Genomic DNA, 19,484 nt, shown 5'->3' with positions numbered 1-19,484 from the left:
GGTCGTAAACAAAAACAACTCTCACTAGAACCTAACCAAACACAACTATCACTAGAATGTAACCAAACACAACTATCACTAGAACCTAACCAAACACAACTATCACTAGAACCTAACCAAACACAACTATCACTAGAACCTAGCCAAACACAACTCTCACTAGAACCTAACCAAACACAACTCTCACTAGAACGTAACCAAACACAACTATCACTAGAACCTAACCAAACACAACTCTCACTAGAACGTAACCAAACACAACTATCACTAGAACCTAACCAAACACAACTCTCACTAGAACGTAACCAAACACAACTCTCACTAGAACCTAACCAAACACAACTATCACTAGAACCTAACCAAACACAACCCTCACTAGAACCTAACCAAACACAACTCTCACTAGAACCTAACCAAACACAACTCTCACTAGAACCTAACCAAACACAACTATGACTAGAACCTAACCAAACACAACTATCACTAGAACCTAACCAAACACAACTATCACTAGAACGTAACCAATTGCCGCCCGCTCCCTCTCACCAGGGGTCTGGAAGTTGAGAGCGACCAGCTGGGAGCCACATAGCCACATGGCCAGTGGGTCGTAGTTGGAAGAGTCCAACCGCTGGCCGCGGGGGTAGACGCGGGACAGCTGCCGCCGGTTGTACTGCAGGAAGCGGCGGCCGCGGCTCCGCGTGGCCAGACGCTCCGCCTTGGTCTCCGGGAACGACGACATGTCCCGGTAGCACGCCCGCTCCGTCCCGATCTCTGGGGAGAGAGACACGGGTTTGAAGCTACAGGTCAGGGTGCATGAGTTAAAGTTAGGGTTACATTCATTTTCTCTCTTTTCTTTGATATCAGAGAGAGAGAGAGAGAGAGAGAGAGAGAGAGAGAGAGAGAGAGAGAGAGAGAGAGAGAGAGAGAGAGAGAGAGAGAGAGAGAGACAGAGAGACAGAGAGACAGAGGGATTGAAAAAAGATGGAAGGATGAAAAGAGAGATGAGCACAAAATAGATACAGAGAGAAAGCCTGACACAGAAAGCCATGGTATTGGAGAAGAACAGGGGAGGGGGGCTTAAGGTCTTCTGAGGGGGTCTTACTCTCCTCGTTGAAGGGTACAGGTCTGCAGTAGACCACCAGGTCAGACAGCTCCACCGCTATCTTCTTCCTGCGCTCCATCTGCTTCTCCTCCTGCATCTGGACGAGGGACGTCCAGATGCCAGGGGAGGGATAATGTACAGTGACCCAGTCAATATTGCTAAATTATTATTTTATTTCCTGAAGGGGTTGATATGTGTGCACGTGCATGTGCGTGTGAGTATGTGTGTGTGTTTGTGTGTGTGTGTGTGTGTGCAGGCTCCGCCTACCCGGGCGTCGGCGTTCTGCGCGGCCTCCCGTATCTTGGCCACCCAGGCGGTCAGGTCCTCCAGGGAGTCGGCCGCCACGTCCAGCGTCTGCACCGGCCGCGAGGAGAGCTGCTGGGTGTGCAGGGTGAAGACGAAGGGCCTGGAGCTCTTACCGTCCTTCAGCACCACTGGAAGGGCCGTGGATGGGTATAGGGTGTGGGAGAAGGGGAGGGTGAAAGGAAGGGTTGGTGGATGGGGTTGGAGGGAGATTAATGTGGGATCCAGCAGGCACTTTGTTACACAGAACTTCTGGGGGCGCAGAGTCTGGAGCTGGAAACAAACTACTATAAGGTCCGGAGTTAAGCCTTGGTGCGTTATATGTTGCTGAGATATTCTTTCTGATATTCGTGATATTCTTCTTTTTAACCTTTACAGATCAGCACAGCTAGCCAAGTTTTCGGTTCGCCAATTATGCGCTAACAAACCCACCTCCAGCAACCTGATTGGTCGAAACAAATATGAAGCAAAATAAAGTGATACTCCAGGTTCCCCATCAGACTTTTGAGGTGAGGGATGGAGAAATTGCTTAATTTCAACGAATTTGCTAACAGCCCAAAACAACAGAGGGAGTGACTCCAAATTTCATGGTCACCAATGGTTTAGAGCAGCTCGTGTAACAGTTGAAAGACTTCCTGGTCACCCAGCTTGTGTTTTGGTAGGCATTAGTCAAGCACGATTTAGCTGAAGTTCTATGTCCCAAGGGGAGCGAGGATAGGGGCTTGCACTCACCAGCGTGGCAGCTGGGAACATCGACGAAACCTTTGAGAAACGTTCCCAGGGGACTGTTCTCTGAGGCCTGAAGAGGCAGAACGAAACGATAGTTATGTCATAGAGAATAAATAAAAGAAAAGGTTTATTTTTAACCAGAAGGTGGCTGAATATTGTATAAACATGATCGGAAGGTCAAATGACTAAACCCCAGGACATGCTGTGCCACCCTTACCAACACTTATCACATGATCACATTTTGTTGGGAGAGAATTCCCCTTTATTTTAATGAGAAAACACATTACGTAAAGATACCCTTAGGTTATTTTGATTCAAACCATCATGTTCTGTTTCATTACTACTGATCTTAGCACTGGATGTTCCATCTCGCGCATGCGCAGGTTGAGTAATTATACCAACAAAGTCACCTGTGACACCTGGGTGACCCGAGAATGTCTAGATATTCCGGAAGTCACCCGAGGATCTGTTCCTTCTATCTTCTCGTGGTAGCGGACTAGCAGGACACACAGTTCCGTACCATTTTTAGTTCAAGGGCACCCTCCACTAGGTTGCTCTATGCAAACAGGTGGAAGTTGTTTTCACAGTGGTGCGTGGCACGGGGCGAAGTCCCAGAGACTTGCTCAGTGGTAGTGATACTACACTTTCTGTAGTCTGTGTTGGACAACAGGAGAGCTTCTTCTACCCTGCGCGTTTACATGCCCGTGTTCTCGGCCACACATGCAAGGGTGGATAACCACACAGTAGGGTCCCACTACATAGTCAGGCAGGTTCTGAAGGGAGCCCAGAGGCTTCAACCGCCACGATCCCTTAGGTCACCATCATGGGACTTGTAAGCAGGTCCAAGGTCCTTATGTCTACCCCCATTTGAGCCGCTAAGTCAGGCAGACCTGACGCGGCTGTCCATGAAGACGGCATTCCTCCTTGCCATTGCGAATGCAAAACGGGTGGGTGAACTCCATGCCTTGTCAGTGAGCCAGGCGTGTTTGCGCTGGCACGCAGATGGTGGTGCATTGGTGCTCTGGCCGATTCCATCCTTCCTACCCAAACGATTGTCTCCCCATCATGTAAACCAAGCAATCGAGTTGGCTGCTTTCAACCCCCCAGGCTCTCCAGGGGGTGCAGAAAGTGTGTCAGACCTGTTGTGCCCGGTGCGGGTGCTTAGGGCATATGTTGAAGCGACCACCAGCTTCCATAAGACGGATAACCTCATTGTCTGTTACGGGGGCTGCAGGAAGGGGGCTGCCCTGTCGAAACAGAGACTCTCCCACTGGATTGTGCATGTGGTCTTGAATGCATGTGGCCTTTAAGTGCCACTCTACCAGGAGTATGGCTACATTATGGGCTGCCTTGAAGGGGGTTCCACTTCAGGACATTTGCTCCGCGGCTACATGGTCCTCATCATGTACGTTTGCCCGATTCTACAGGGTTAATGTCGCTGCTCCTCGACCTGTGGCGACGGCTGTCTTGTCGACGGCTTCGAGCCCTTAATTTGTGAGCACTCTTTGTGACCTTTTTGGTATTAGTCATCCAGTGCTAAAACACCGGTCAGTAGGAATGAAATGGAACGATAGTTACGCATGTAACTACGGTTCTATGAATTCCGGATGACCGCCAGAGTTCTCTGTCACTCAGACTTCTCAGATTCCGCTAGAAGATCCAATTGGAACAGATCCTCGGGTGTCTTCCGGAATATATAGACATTCTCGGGTCACCCAGGGGTCACAGGTGACTTTGTTGGTATAATTACTCGGCCTGCGCATACGCGAGATGGAACATCCAGTGCTAAACATCCGGAATTCATAGAACCATAGTTACATAAGTAACTATCGATTTATAGATTATACATGGATTTATTATGACTGAAGGGCTTCTGTCAACTCACTGCCTCGTCGGGCTCCCTAGTGGGGGAACTTGGAACTTCCTCCACGTAGTTAGCGGGAAACCAGAGCTGTTTCTTCCCTCCGTAGTCCCCTCGCCACCTAGAGGAGAGGCGGGGAAACACAGGAGTGAAACGCAGTATACATGATGTGGACACACAAAAACAAAACATAGATACTGATAGAGTATAATAGTAATTACATAAATAAAAAAAAACGTATAATTGGTTAAAACTGAATTAAAACGTTCATTATTTAAAATATGATTATGTTTTGGTCTTTGTATGAAAATAAAGTATTGTCTATTTGTCTATAGATAGACAAAAAGTCCCATCCTCAAAAACACGGCCTGTCACACACACTCACCAGCCCCCCTCCTGCTTGTCCACGTTGAGGATGAGGGCCTGCTTGGGGAAACAAAGCTCGTCTTCCCTCTGAGCGCGGTAGTCGTACAGCGCCTTGACCGTGCACTAAAACACACACACACACACACACACACGCACGCACGCACACACACACACACACACACACACACACACACACACACACACACACACACACACACACACACACACACACACACACACACACACACACACACACACACGCACACACACACACAAAACTTGTTTGCCCATGCACCTCTACTGGTTGTTCAAATGTGTTTTCATTTCAAAGAACAGTAAACATCCAATCACATATTGGTCATGTAAAACATTCACAAATCGTTACTAGCAGTGTGAGAGCTTTGTGCTGACAGTTAGCTCTCCTACCCGAGCCATGGGCATCTTGTTGGCCTCCACATAGAAGTGAGGCGTCCGGACCTCATACAGAGCCCCGTAGTCCAGTTCCTGAGGAACAAACAACCAATCATCAGCTTTAAGCAGTCAGCTTCAACCAATCAACTGCACTGGGTTATAAAACAAGTCTGTAAATCCTTTAAATTCACAGATTGGAAACAAGACTATATATTACATTTACACTTTGGATATTTAGCAGATGCTTTTATCTAAATTGACTTACAACTATTCATACACACATTCACACACCAACGGCGGAGTCAACCACACAAGGCGACAGGGAGCCCGTCGGGAGCAGTTATGGTTAGGTGTCTTGCTCAGGGACACCTCGACTCAACCAGGAGGTGCCAGGGATCTAACTAGCAACCTTCCGGTTAACCCGCTCTACCTCCTGAGCTAAGCCGACCATAAATGGACTACATATGGACTATAGAGACTATGTACCATGATATGTTACTCATTTATAACAATAATGTATTCAACATCAAATTACACATTTAGCAAGTTAATGCATAATCTGCAAAAAAAAAAACAGAAAAGGTAATGAAGTACCGAAAAGAAAAGTTAACCAGCAGTGAAGCTAGGGCTCACGTGGACGCTTATTTGAACTAACTAAAGACAGTAGGCTGAAGGGCATGAAACACATTAAAACGAAGCTAGCTCCAGCCAGCTCACCGTGGTGCCCATGCGGTCCAGGGCGTCCTCGTTGATGGGGTAGCGCAGCCTCATCTTGCGGTACAGCGGGTGCTTCTCGTAGTAGCGCACCAGGTCCACCAGGCTCTCGAACTCAGCCGAGCTGCCCAGCATGAAGAGGCGGCCCTCCTGGTGGATCCGACAGTGCTTGATCTTCCCCTCCGCCCTGGGGGAGGGGGTGGAGAGAGAGAGAGACAGACAGACAGACAGACAGACAGACAGACACACAGACAGACAGACAGAGGGAGAGAGAGACACAGACAGACAGACAGACAGACAGACAGACAGACAGACAGACAGACAGACAGACAGACAGACAGACAGACAGAGAGAGGGAGAGAGAGTTAGACAGAGAGTTGAACAGACAGGCAGAGAGTTAGACAGACACAGACAGACAGACAGAGAGACAGAGAGCGAGAGAGACAGACAGTGAGAGGGGGTGTGTTTGTCTCTGTGTGTGTCTGTGTGCGTGCGTGCGTGCGTGCGTGCGTGCGTGCGTGCGTGCGTGCGTGCGTGCGTGCGTGCGTGCGTGCGTGCGTGCGTGCGTGCGTGCGTGTTACCTGAAGGAGATGGCGTAGGAGTGCACCTCGCTGCGTTTCCTCACCAGGAAGGCTCCGTCCCGGGGGACCCTCATCAGCATGTGTTCAGCCTGGACCCGACTCAGGTTGGAATGGAACCACCTGGTCACCGCGTCACACCACCAGCATTAAGGACAACACAGTACTGTCACGTCCTCACTCGGCCTCAACCACCTGCGCACCACCACCATTAAGAACAATACAGTACTGTCACGTCCTCACTCTGTCACAACCATCAGCGCACCACCACCATTAAGGACAATACAGTACTGTCACGTCCTCACTCGGCCTCAACCACCTGCGCACCACATCACACGGTCACCTTTCAGATCCATACAGTACTATCATGTCCTCACTCGGCCTCAACCATCAGCGCACCACCACCATTAAGAACAATACGGTACTATCATGTCCTCGGTCGGTCCCAACCACCTGCGCCCCACATCACACAACCACCATTAAGGACAATATAGTACTATCATGTCCTCACTCCATCTCAATCCACTGTGCACCCCCACCATTAAGATCCATACAGTATTATCATGTCCTCACTCTGTCTAAGCTGCAGAGCGTAGGATTTAGTGGCATCTAGTGGAGAGTTTGCAGAATGCAACTTACTCAACAGAAATATTATTGATCTATTATGCACACATTTAAACACCATAAACATGACCTGCCAAATACACACACACACACACACACACAACCTGCCATAAACATGCAAACACACACATTGATTTACATTTAACATAACCCTGCCACAAACACAGCTACCCAAACACACCTAGTCCCCCACACACACAAACCTTCAGACACACACACACTCACTCTCTGCTCTCGTGTGCGTTGGGCTGGGGCACAGGGCTGCAGAGCGCCATCTCAAACTCGTTGCAGCGCAGCGGCGTGTGGCGGTAGTGGGAGATGAGGCGCTGCAGGCTGGCGAACACCAGGTTGTCCGTCAGGTAGAAGCGGGTGGAGCCAGACTCCTGGCGGGAGTGGATCCGACAGTGCTGGACACGCCCAGAACGCCTGCCATGGGAGGGGGGGGGGGGAGAGAGGGAGAGAGAGAGACACAGAGAGAGAGAGAGAGAGAGAGACACAGAAACACACAGAGGAAGAGACAGAGAGATAGACACAGAGAGAGAGAGAGAGAGAGAGAGAGAGACACAGAAACACACAGAGGGAGAGCCAGAGAGATAGACACAGAGAGAGAGAGAGAGAGAGAGAGAGAGAGAGAGAGAGAGAGAGAGAGAGAGAGAGAGAGAGACACAGAAACACACAGAGGGAGAGCCAGAGAGATAGACACAGAGAGAGAGAGAGAGAGACACAGAAACACACAGAGGGAGAGACAGAAAGACAGACACAGAGGGAGAGAGAGAGAGACAGACACAGAGAGAGACAGAGAGACAGATACAGAGGGAGAGAGACGGACAGACAGAGAGAGAGACAGACAGATAGACAGATGGAGAGAGAGAGGTGGTGGAAGTTATTTAGAAGGATTTGAGTTTTGCTGCACCCCATTAGATAAGAAAACATTAGAAAAAAAAGTAAACAAGACAAGAGAATAACAGAGAGCATCTGAGTTTGAGTAGTGTAGGGTGTTCTGACTTCCAGCAGGATCTGAGTTAGATCTCCCCTTTCAACCGGTAGGCCTACTGGAGCCAGATGCCTAACCTCGACCTGCTTGCTAATGACATGGATCTGGCTTCTGAATTGACTAAAAGTGGCTAAAGATAAAAGTCGCTTTGGATAAAAGTATATCCCCACAGGTTTGAAACACCAGAACAGAGAAAACAGGGAAACATCAAGCACTGAAGTGTTCCCGTTCCAGCGCCACTGACCAGAAGGAAAGGGTGTAGTCTCCTACGAACGTCTCGCTCTCCCGGACCAGGAAGGTGCCGTCCTTTGCCCCGCCCTCACAGTACTCCTGCAGGAGCTTCTCGGCCACCTGGCGGCCGTCGCGACCGCCACCCAGCTTCCCGTGGAACCAACGCTCAACCCCAGGCTGGTCGTTGTTGTTGCACTCCTGGAGGGAGGGGGAGGAGACGGGTGGAGGGAGCGGGGAGAGAGGAGAAGTAGAGGTGGGGGGGGGGGGGGTAAGAGGTGAGAGAGAAGAGGAGAAGGAGAAGGAGAGGAGAATGGAGGTGGAGCGGACGGTGAGAGAGATTAGGTGAGAGAAGGATGGGAAAGAGGGTGGAGCGGGGAGAGGAGGCAGGGAAAAGTGAAGAAAGGGGAGATGAGAATGGGAATATTTGCCTCCATCAAGTTTCCTTCCACACGATGCATCACCACGACCACCAGTGATTGATGACCCATAGATAACCTTGGTTGGAACACTTGGGTGTGAAAGGTTTTATTTGATAATGAAGGCAAGGCATTGTCTTTGTGGATTTCCTGTCTGTTCGGATTTCCTGTCTGTCGCCAACTAGTTCATTGTCCACAACTTTGTGCCGGAGGAACAAGAGGGAAAACACTGATGCATTATAATAGAATAGTGACACACATTTTGAAACTTGGCTACATTATGGACCTCTGACCTTATGCACTTCTAGAGGCATCCAGCTGACCTAATCCCCCTCTGATGCCTTCCTACGATCACGTACAAATTCAGATGTTCTGATCATTTTTGGAGAGGCAAGATAGCCTGTTTTACCATATTCTTCTTCATCATCATCATCATCATCATCATCATCATCATCATCATCATCATCATCATCATCATCAGTACCTCTTTCCCATCTTCATCCTCCTCTTCCTCAGACGTCTGGTAGTGAGACGTCTCCTCAGAGTAGTAGATCTTGTTACTTGTCAGAACAAAGTAGTGGGGTGTCCAAGCCTGGAACACACACACACACACACACACACACACACGCACACACACACACACACACACACACACACACACACACACACACACACACACACACACACACACACACACACACACACACAAAATAAGGGGCCGGTACAACCAATAGAGACACAGCATAGCCAATAGAAACGCCCAGTGTGCTCACATGATCGATGGGATCCTGCAGGTAGAGGATGCCGTTCTTCAGGGAGTTGCTGATGTCGTTCTCCGAGTAGCTGGCCGAGGTCACCTCCTCGTACATCGTTCCCTCCTCCAGCTTCTTGTGCTGGAATACACAGTCAACGTAACTTTATTAAACAAACAACGTCTATCGCAAGACAACTATGTAACACATATGAAGGACCTCTAATTGTTTGAATGGCACTTTCATGGGTCATTCGGGGCAGGATTGTCTAATGTTTGCAATCCTTGGTTTCTTTCATTCAATTTCCATGCTTAGCTTTAGGCATCACTAAACACGATTCCACACCCTCCTGGCTCATGAATAACAAGCATCGGGGAAAAAAATGACGTTAGGTGGTTTTGGATAAAAGTGGTGGTCTACGGTTAAAGTTGGGTTCTTATTATGGTAAGTCAGCTTAAAGGGGCGTTGCATCTTGCTCAAGTACCCTTACAGGTTGGCTGCCAGCACTGGGGACGGAACCCAGATCCTTTTGGACTGGGACTTACAAATCATGACCACCCTCAAAGAGAAATGATTAACAACAACCCATAATAATCACCTTGATCAGGATCTTCCTGCGCAGCTGGTAGGGCGAGGGCAGCTCGTCAGCGCCGGTCTCCACCGGCTTGGTGAGCAGAAGGTCTCCGAACACCTTTTTGAAGTGGGTGGCCATGTTCCTCTGCTGCACCACGCTGCAGTGGTCCTCGATCGACAGGATCACAGGGTACCTGCACACACGGAGCTGGCTTCTACTGATGGTTCTAGGGGTGTGTCCTTGTGAGGGTTCTAGTTATAGTCCAGGGAGGGTTCTAGATATGTTCTAATGATGGTGCTAGGGATGGACTAGTGATGGTTTAGTGATGGTCCAGTGATGGTCTAGTGATGGTCTTGTGATTGTTCTATTGATGGTCTTGTGATGGTTCTATTGATGGTCTAGTGATGGTTCTAGATATGTGCTAATGATGGTTCTAGTGATGGTCTAGTGATGGTTCTATTGATGGTCTAGTGATGGTTCTAGATATGTTGTAATGATGGTTCTAGTGATGGTCTAGTGATGGTCTAGTGATGGTCTAGTGATGGTTCTATTGATGGTCTAGTGATGGTCTACGGTTCTTCTGGGGTTTTAGCGATGATCTGGCGAGGGTCTAGGTTTTAAGTGGGGTTCTAGTGATGTTCAAGTTATGGTCTGAGGATCTAGTGGGGTTATACTGAAGGTCTACGGTTCAAGTGTTGTTCTAGGGATTACTGATACTTTAAGGTTCTAGTAGGGTTCCAGTGGTGACTATAGAACTGGTCTGATGTGACGGTGTAGTGGGATGGATCTAGCTTGGCCCGGGCCGGAGCAGGAGACTTACTCGGAGGTGACGAAGGCGTGGTCTTTGATGGTGTGGAGAACGTCCAGGAACTTGATCTTGGAGGTGAGCGTGTGGCCGTGGTAGATGATGGGCAGGTCGTCGGGTCCGTCCCAGCAGTCCACTTATGGGCAACGGCAAAAAGATTTGGTAAAACAAGTAACAAGATATTGAATATGAAGTTTAAAATATATAAAGATAGATATGATCAAAGAGGTACAGTCTTGTGTTTGTGTCGCTCCGTACGTTCGATGCAGCGACAGCCCATCCTCAGGCAGCGAGCGTACGCCTCCAACGAGGACTCGCTGGAGAACTGGTCCCCAGTCAGGTACCTGGGGGCCAGAACAGGTTCAGGGGCCAGGGTTAGAGAGAGAGAGAGAGAGAGAGAGAGAGAGAGAGAGAGAGAGAGAGAGAGAGAGAGAGAGAGAGAGAGAGAGAGAGAGAGAGAGAGAGAGTGAGAGAGAGAGAGTGAGAGAGACCTACGTATTGTGTGAGGAGGAGATCCAATACTGAGACAAAGGTCGCTTCATGTCGTCCGGGGCAACGGGAGACGGTCGGGGGTCGAACACAGAGTTTTCTTTAGAGAACAGGAACGTCAGAAACTTTAAAGAAAAAGAGACCGGGTTAGACAGAAATATAAATAAACTAATTAACATCATAATAATAATAATAATAATAATACATTTTATTTATAACGCACTTTACATCAACTCAATGACGTCAAAGTGCTACAATGCACATGTTAAAAGATAAATACAACATAAAAGAATAACTAGATTAGAAAGAAAAATAACAGAGAAAAAAATTCTTTTAAAATAGCAGTATCATGTGTGTCAGTATCATGTGTCATTGTGTTTGTGTGTGTGTGTGTGTGTGTGTGTGTATGTGTGTGTGTGTGTGTGTGTGTGTGTGTGTGTGTGTGTGTGTGTGTGTGTGTGTGTGTGTGTGTGTGTGTGTGTGTGTGTGTGTGTGTGTGTGTGTGGGCCCATTAGTACCTATAGTATAGGGGCCCAGGATTTGGTGCTACGGCCCTGTGTGTGTGTGTTACCTCGTCCAGTTGTAACATGGGTTCGGACTGGGCTGAACCCAACAGGTAAGCCAGTAGAACCTCTCGGACACGGCCCAAATCAGACGCCCACGACTCCTGCCATCAGAAACAGTGTATCACTCACAGGGGCAGCCTCATAGGGTGGGCAATGTTTGATTTTTAAGATTGTATCTTATTCATTTGTTTTATATTATATTGAATTATATTGACTCCCGGCAGCTCAGCTCCGGGAGTGCAATCCCTTTCTCCGCTGGAGCTGCCAAAGCTGCCGAAGTCCGGAGGAGGAGACATGGAGCAGAAAGGGATTGTACTCCCGGAGCTTAGCTGCCGGACTGCTGCCAGGCTCCCCCCGCCGGACTGCCGCCGAAGAAGCTTCGGCGGCAGTCCGGCAGCTCCGGCGGGTGTACTCCGGGAGCTGTACTTCCGGAGGGTGTACTCCGGTACTGCTGCCGAAGCTTCGACGGCAGTCCGGCAGCTCCGGCGGGGGGAGCTCGGCGGCAGTCCGGTAGTTCAGCTCGGCGGCAGTCCGGCAGCTCAGCTCCCGGAGTACAATCCCTTTCTCCTCCATGTCGCGGTTCAAAATGGACTTCAGAGAGTCAAGGCCAAAGTTCCTTTCCCCCAATTCTTCTTAATCATGGCCGAGATAACCCTACGAGTCTTTACTTGTTGTGGAAGTACTAGACGCAGTCTTTATGGATCATAATATCATCCGAGGCACACATAGCTTTTGGCCGTAATATTAGATATAATATTATATAAATACCTATATATTATATTATATTATTATTATTATATCATATTATATTATATTATATTATATTATATTATATTATATAGATAAAGAGCTCCAGGAGTCCGCAAAACGGCAACAATCACTTCTCCTTCATGCTGTGGTTCACTCCTGACAGCTGTTTGGTCAATGGGCAGCAGCTCATTTGTATTAAAGCTACAGATACCAGAAACCGTGAATTCTGAAGGGACTGAAACAGAGGGGAACAACGGTAGGCAAGATATTTTGCCTGAAAATGTTATTTCCAGCAAACAGCCTCAAAAACATGTTTTCTGGAAGTCATATACTATGTTTACTTGTTGGGAAAAAACCATAACATGTCTCCTTTAAGTATGGGATCAAACTACCCAAAATGGCTGAGAATGTATATTCAATTCTGGGATGGCTAAGAATGGATACAAAAATACTATGAGAGCAGGTACCTTCTGGTCAAGTTGGAGAAACTTCTGGAAGTCGTAGAGAGAGATCTGACAGAGTTCAGGACGGTCAACATTTCTAAGGGACAGAGAATATAGTGTTTAATTCCACTGCAATCCAAACAGAAGATATACATCTCTTCATTGCTGTATCGTACATCCAAAAACACTAGAACTAGCCCTGTGACTAGGTCTCTGTGACTCCGATTTCACTTCAGTACTTTTCAACCACCTTGGATCGAGTCAATGCTCTTTGTATAGCCTTTCATCACAGAAACAGTCACAAAGGACTTCAATGGTTAAAGCACTATAGAAAGAGGACCAAGATTAGACTAAAGCATCAGGTATGAATCATCAGAAGGTATTTTACAACTAGAAGGAGGGGTTGGCGGGAATAAAGGAGGAAAATTAAATATGAGAAGAGAGGATGAGTAGAAAATAGGAGATGAGAAAACAGGAGAAGAGTAGGAGACAAGGAAGCAGGACTCACCGCAGGGGGAAGGACAGATCCAGCTGTTCTATGATCTGCCGTGACAGAGGGTAGGAGTCAGATGACAAACAGGAAGAGTTAACACATTTGTAATATTTTATGTATATGCTGGCTATTGGGCTGTCATAAACAAATGTGTATAAATATACATTATGGTACGTGGGTTATTATATGGGTGTGCCGTGTACAGCAGGTATTCAGGCAGAAACGGTGAACTTACGCTTCTTTGTGCGTCAAACATCAGGGTCCTGTAGAGCTGTGAAAAGTTTGGGTATGAGAGATCGCTCCTGGCCTCCACTTCCTGTCCACATAGGAAGAATCACGAGTCACAGAGCACTGACATTAGCTTAGCATCAAAGCACTTTATCTTTAATAAACTCTAACTTAGTTGACATTACTCATTGCATCTGCACAGAACCAACTTCTATCTTCTTCTCAAGTGAAGTGAATTTTAATTTTAATTTTTAACCCAAATATCTTCACAGGTCACATTATACAATGGCCTTTAACCTTTTGGATAAGGAAAAACTACCCTAATTATCATGGAAGGAACCTACGAAAGGAACACGGACAGAAAGATCACTCCTTCCAGGGTAAGGAGTACCATAAGCTCAGATCAAGCAGTAGTCCTTCTATGCTACAGCAGAATTTAGTAAGGCCGTATGTTTCGTGATTCGAGATATTCTACCGAAGAAAGTTCAGATTAAGTTTTCAGAAATGGATTTAAATAAGTGTGTTTCTACAGTGGCCAGTCTAGTTTACTACTCCTGGCTGAGGTTGTGTTGGCCAATTACACGCTTACATATCCCCGCTTCCAGCAACATGATTGGTTGAAATAAGTAAGCAAATGAAAGTTAAGATCTGAGCACGTCTGAGTTCTGAGCACGTCTGCCATCAGACTTTAGATATTAACCCAAGGTCTGATTTCTGAGACTAGGACTGCCAGAATTGGGAAACACATAATGCTTGCATAAGACGCAAAACAGTTAGATAGTTTCAGTGCTTCATGACGTGGTCTGACCTGCAGCTTGTCCTTCAGGAAGCGCATGCTGGGCACTCTGAAGTTGATCTGAGGCAACAGAGTCTTCACGTCCTTCACCGTAATACTGGCAGGGAAAGAGGAGGAGAGGGGTGGAGAGAGTTACGGGCATTCAGAACATCCCTATGTCACTGACCAGCCTCAATCCTTTGCTTGCCAGCAGAGGGCGCTGGCAAGCTTACGCAGTCAATAACAGGTACTTATCTCTTCAATGATGGGGTGCAGTAGACAAAGCAACCTCCCGGGGATAAACTGGACAACTTTACCTTTTTATTATTGATGATTTTTTCATTTAGCAGCAGCATTTATCCAGAGCGACTACAGTGTTTTGACAGTGTATGACATATCATTAAGGAGTAGGTAGGGGCATCTGAAGGATGCCTACAGTTAGACAGGACATTGGGGTTTAAACCCAGAACATTTTGGCTGGGAGTCACCCTATTAACCACCAGACTATCCTTTTTGCTTTACATTGATATTATATTATACATATTATATATATATATATTATTCATTTGATATTGCACCAATTCCTATCAAAGGAGACTGCAGGTAAGCATCAGACAAAATGTTGTACGTGTGTCATTGTGTTTATGACCACTAAACTTTGGTTAGGAGTATGGGGGGACATGCAACGTCTGGCCTGCAGGGGGGGTATGGGCAGGTTGGGAGCGCACCGGATTGGCTGTGGGGGGTTAAACCTGAGTACGAGCAGGTGTCAGCACTCAGGCCAATCAGGGAGTGTTTGTATTTATGTGCCTGCTTTGTTGTTAGTAGGAACCAGACCGGGGAGCAGAGAGAGAGATCCAACGCGATCCCCACCAGACGCAGCTCCCAGTGAGGGAAGATGAACTGTGGTCTCTGCGCGCTCTCTGACCGGCTACAAGGATTTGAATAGCAGGGCTAAACTGGGATAGGCAGGTACTTGTTTACAACAGGAAGGTTTAAATATGGACCATTAACCTATTCTGACAGTCCGTCTGGTTTAGACTTTCCACTTTATATTACAATTATGTCATAAACTACAGTCCATCATGTTAAGATTCAGCATAACAGTTGATGTGTATCATAGTCTCATTTTTCACCCTCTGTAAGATGTTACTGTCCAATAAGGATTTTAAAGTCCACATTCTCTTTCCTCCTCTGAAGGGAAATAACATATGGAAAATCAGTTAACTGATTAACAAAAACAAACACACACACACGGACACACACACACACACGGACACACACGCAAAATCATCAGTGTCTAAACAAGGGAGTGAGGGATAAAAAATAATGTTTAGGATAAGGAGAGGAAGAGGAGGAAGGAGAAGTGGAGGAGGATACAGTGGGTGGAGAAGAGCTGTAGAGATGCTATGTGTCTGTCCTCATTGGATGGACAGCCTGAGTGTTTATCCAGATCTCATGGCCGCTAACTCAATCTAATGGCTGACCGCTGATCCTTAATACCTCAACTAAGCCATCTCTTAGCTAATACCACAAACTAAACAACTTCTAACATCATACCTAAACTAACCCTCTCTAACCTGATACCCAAATGTAACCCTCTCTAACCTAGTACGTATACTTGACCTTAACTTAACCCACTCTCACGTATATCTTCAAATTAACTTAATCCATCTACCAGTAACTTGATAGGACGTCCTATCAGTTACAGGGGATCATTTTGGCTAAGTGATAAACATATTAATGAATAATAAATTGACAACATTGTGATCTAAATAGGCTATCTGGAATAAATCTAAGGCTAACAATTATACTGATGAATCATTCATTCCTTTATTTTCTAGTCACTCATTTTTTTAGAGACAGTAGACACTACAACACCAGCCTTGTCAGGTATGGTTCAATGAAAGAAAATCACAAGTGAATGATCAAAGTTCTCAGAGACCATGGCCATCCCTAATTTCTACCGTTGCCCTTCAATGAGGACAGGAAGTAGCCCTCTCCCACTCCATCACATCACTTCCTGTTGCTTATCGGCCACTGGCAGGCTGTTTGTTTTGGAGCTGCTTCCCCCTAAACACACGTGTGTGTGTGTGTGTGTGTGTGTGTGTGTGTGTGTGTGTGTGTGTGTGTGTGTGTGTGTGTGTGTGTGTGTGTGTGTGTGTGTGTGTGTGTGTGTTTAGGGGTCAGGGTACTTCACTATGGGGGACCATACAGGGCCCATCGATGATAATTCCAATAAGCAGCCAATCAGATTCTGATTGGCTGTTGTTGTTTTTGTTGTTGACATGGTTACCTATCAGAACAATGGGACGCTGGCACGGTAACATGCAGTGGCTGATCGCCCAGGGGCTGGGATGTGTTATTGGCTGTTGCCGTGGTAATGTGAGGTACCAACCTGCCCTCGTTGCTCCGGTCTATGGCGTCAAACTGTTTCCTCAGCCACCTGTTGGAAAGACAGACATATGTAGAGATAGACAGACAGACAGACAAATAGACTGATACAGGTAGATAGAAACAGACAGAGTTCAGATAGTCAGTCAGTCAGACCAACCGACAGAGAAGACTGACAAACGGACAGGCAGAGGATACGGACAGACAGACATAGGTTGGACAAACAGCCAGACAGACAGATGCCAGACAGACACACAGTTGTCATACAGACAGACAATCAGACTTCCTTCAGATTAGTGACTGAACTAATTATTACTGAACGGCCAGAAAGATAGTTCAGTGGAACATGGAAACACACAGCAGCTGCTTGTCTCTAAACTACAAGCCCATGCAGTGACACTCCGCTGACAGTGTCTCTAACAAGCGGAGGTTGGAGAAGGTTCAACTGGTGAAATCCCATCCGCTTCAATAACAGCTTATTTGGTGTACAAACACACAAAATTGGGCCATTTTCATTTCCGATCGGACCTTCCTATAAACAGCAACGTCCACTGTGCTTCTACGCCACAGACTGAACCTGGCAGCCTCTCTCTACTCCTCCGCCTCCTCCTGACTCCACCAGGAGCCAAACCCTGCCCTCCCGGTGATCATCTGGAGTAAACATCTTCCATCGCAAACAAATATTGACCCGCCCCTCCCTACCGCCCCCTTCTCCACCGCTCCAAGGTCTAGTCGTCCTTTGATCGAATTCAGCCGATTTTGCAACATCTTGAGCAATGCCATCTTGGTTCTAAACACCAGCTGTGTGGGGGGAACAGAATGTGGGATTCCACCCTCAGTTCCTCCCACTCAGCTAGGATTTAAAACCAAGATGGCCGCTCTATGAATATGGCCGGGCTTTAGGTTTAAAATCGGTGTCCATCTTTTATGGGCCTGATTGTGATGGTATGGTTGATAGAAGAGTTTAGTTTAGAGCTGGGGGTATCCTACCTGTCAATCAGCTGGGGTAGGGGAGCTTTTTGGGTGTTGCTGACCAACCAGCTCAGACCACTCATCCACATGGTCACCTCCTCCTCGCTGAACGCTGTAGACACACACACACACACACACACACACACGCACACACACACACGCACACACACACACGCACACACACACACACACACACACACACAGAAACACAGGCATGTAGGTAGGCATGTACGCACACACACACACACACACACACACACACACACACACACACACACACACACACACACACACAGGCATTTAGCTAGGCATTTAGCTAGGCATATACACACGCACACACACACACAAACACACACACACACACAAAAGACACACACATATAAACACAGACACAGACACACACACACACAGACACAGACACACAGAAACACTGACCGGCCACGCTGAGGGTCTTGAGGCGGAACTCGGAGCCGTACAGGACGATGAAGCAGTGGGAGGCCTCCAGCCGCCGGGACTCCTCAGGGTAACGCTCAAAGTCCCGGGAGCCCTTTCCCCTGCGCAGCTCCCTCACCTCCCGCAGCTCGACTGGTGGAGCAGGGACACACAGGGGGCTACTGTTAGCGTCGGTAGCTGTTACAGGTGATATAGCAGTAACCTGCTACCATCCATTGGTTACATTTGGTTACTATTACTTACTGCTATTGACGGCTACGTTTACGTACTGTTAGTTACGGTGGTTCACCGTTAGTGACAGTTGCTGTATTATTAGTAGTAGATGTTAGGTACTATCACAGTTACATGTTTCAGTCACTGATTGCTTATTACTGTTACTTATATTTATTCAATGACTTTCAGTTACATATACATGTACTAAATGTAATTTACCCAGACTAATAATGGTTAGTAAGTGCCAATAAGGACTGTTCGTTACTATTACGGCTACTGACTGTTACTAACAGAGTTGCTGTCACAGTTATTTACTGTTAGGAATTATAACTTTTACCTAACTGTTACTTTTGGTACTTTTATTAAACGGAGTCCACTACTCACTGGTACTAACTGAACTCATATAAAGCATATATGCACTAAAAAAATACATAAATCAGTTTGTAGTTATATTGTGCGCAACACACATACATGCACATACACACACAAAGAATCAAATTGCAGATGTTTGCAGAAAGACAGTATTCTCTCTTGAGGATAAAAGTTGGAAAGAAACATGTGCACCCACCACGTGCACCCACGTGCACACACACACACACACACACACACACACACACACACACACACACACACACACACACACACACACTGTAAAACCGTTATACATATAGTTATATAGTATAAATGTAGTAGATCTATAGTATAGAAGGGAGAGGAGCCACCGGGCCAGCTCGGGTATCTGACCAATGAGGGTGATGTAAGCCCTACAGGGGGGCGGAGCCTCCTGCTAACACACCACAGATACTCCCTCTGAAAAAACACTACCAGTTTACTCTCTTTGCAGATGTCCCCGCAAACCACACACACATGCATGCATACACTCCCCCACACACACACACACACACACACACACACACACACACACACACACACACACACACACACACACACACACACACACACACACACACAGGAACCTGAACTTGGCGTTTATTTGACTAAGGGCTCTTAAAGTTTCAGCCCACGTCTACCAGATGATCCACTTTCTGTGGATCATGATCCACAGAAAGTGGATCATCTGGGCTTGGATATGAAGTAGTTGTAGTAGTACGAGTACCAGAAATACTAGTAGCAATAGTGGTACCAGTGGCAGTAGCAATAGCAACAAAAATATAGCATATATATATATATATCTTTTTAATGTATAATAAATGTACTAGGCTGGAATGTGGGATTTTTTAAATGCGT

General features: G+C 46.9%; 1 protein-coding gene across 1 annotated transcript in view; it reads right to left on the bottom strand.

Moving 5' to 3' along the window:
- The window catches only part of LOC115556352 (1-phosphatidylinositol 4,5-bisphosphate phosphodiesterase gamma-1), a 30,617-nt gene that overhangs the window by 6,062 nt on the left and 5,071 nt on the right, over window positions 1–19,484 (bottom strand). Inside the window, exons 2-26 of the mRNA XM_030373556.1 lie at window positions 18,006–18,155; window positions 17,589–17,682; window positions 16,603–16,650; window positions 14,238–14,322; window positions 13,437–13,517; window positions 13,217–13,251; window positions 12,733–12,805; window positions 11,521–11,616; window positions 10,956–11,074; window positions 10,719–10,804; window positions 10,476–10,596; window positions 9,680–9,848; window positions 9,103–9,222; window positions 8,814–8,921; window positions 7,927–8,111; window positions 6,914–7,114; window positions 6,068–6,187; window positions 5,490–5,673; window positions 4,788–4,865; window positions 4,381–4,484; window positions 4,020–4,116; window positions 2,138–2,204; window positions 1,370–1,536; window positions 1,103–1,199; window positions 547–771 (exon numbers count right to left, since the gene is read on the bottom strand). Coding sequence (XP_030229416.1) covers window positions 547–771; window positions 1,103–1,199; window positions 1,370–1,536; window positions 2,138–2,204; window positions 4,020–4,116; window positions 4,381–4,484; window positions 4,788–4,865; window positions 5,490–5,673; window positions 6,068–6,187; window positions 6,914–7,114; window positions 7,927–8,111; window positions 8,814–8,921; window positions 9,103–9,222; window positions 9,680–9,848; window positions 10,476–10,596; window positions 10,719–10,804; window positions 10,956–11,074; window positions 11,521–11,616; window positions 12,733–12,805; window positions 13,217–13,251; window positions 13,437–13,517; window positions 14,238–14,322; window positions 16,603–16,650; window positions 17,589–17,682; window positions 18,006–18,155 — 2,910 coding nt within the window. The remainder of the gene's footprint in view (window positions 1–546; window positions 772–1,102; window positions 1,200–1,369; window positions 1,537–2,137; window positions 2,205–4,019; window positions 4,117–4,380; window positions 4,485–4,787; window positions 4,866–5,489; window positions 5,674–6,067; window positions 6,188–6,913; window positions 7,115–7,926; window positions 8,112–8,813; window positions 8,922–9,102; window positions 9,223–9,679; window positions 9,849–10,475; window positions 10,597–10,718; window positions 10,805–10,955; window positions 11,075–11,520; window positions 11,617–12,732; window positions 12,806–13,216; window positions 13,252–13,436; window positions 13,518–14,237; window positions 14,323–16,602; window positions 16,651–17,588; window positions 17,683–18,005; window positions 18,156–19,484) is intronic.

The sequence above is a fragment of the Gadus morhua genome, chromosome 12 (genome assembly GCF_902167405.1).
Source record: "Gadus morhua chromosome 12, gadMor3.0, whole genome shotgun sequence".
In the NCBI taxonomy this organism is placed as follows: Eukaryota; Metazoa; Chordata; class Actinopteri; order Gadiformes; family Gadidae; genus Gadus; species Gadus morhua.
The sequence above is the reverse complement of the archived record's forward strand: the minus strand, read 5'-3'. Positions and strand labels throughout refer to the sequence as shown.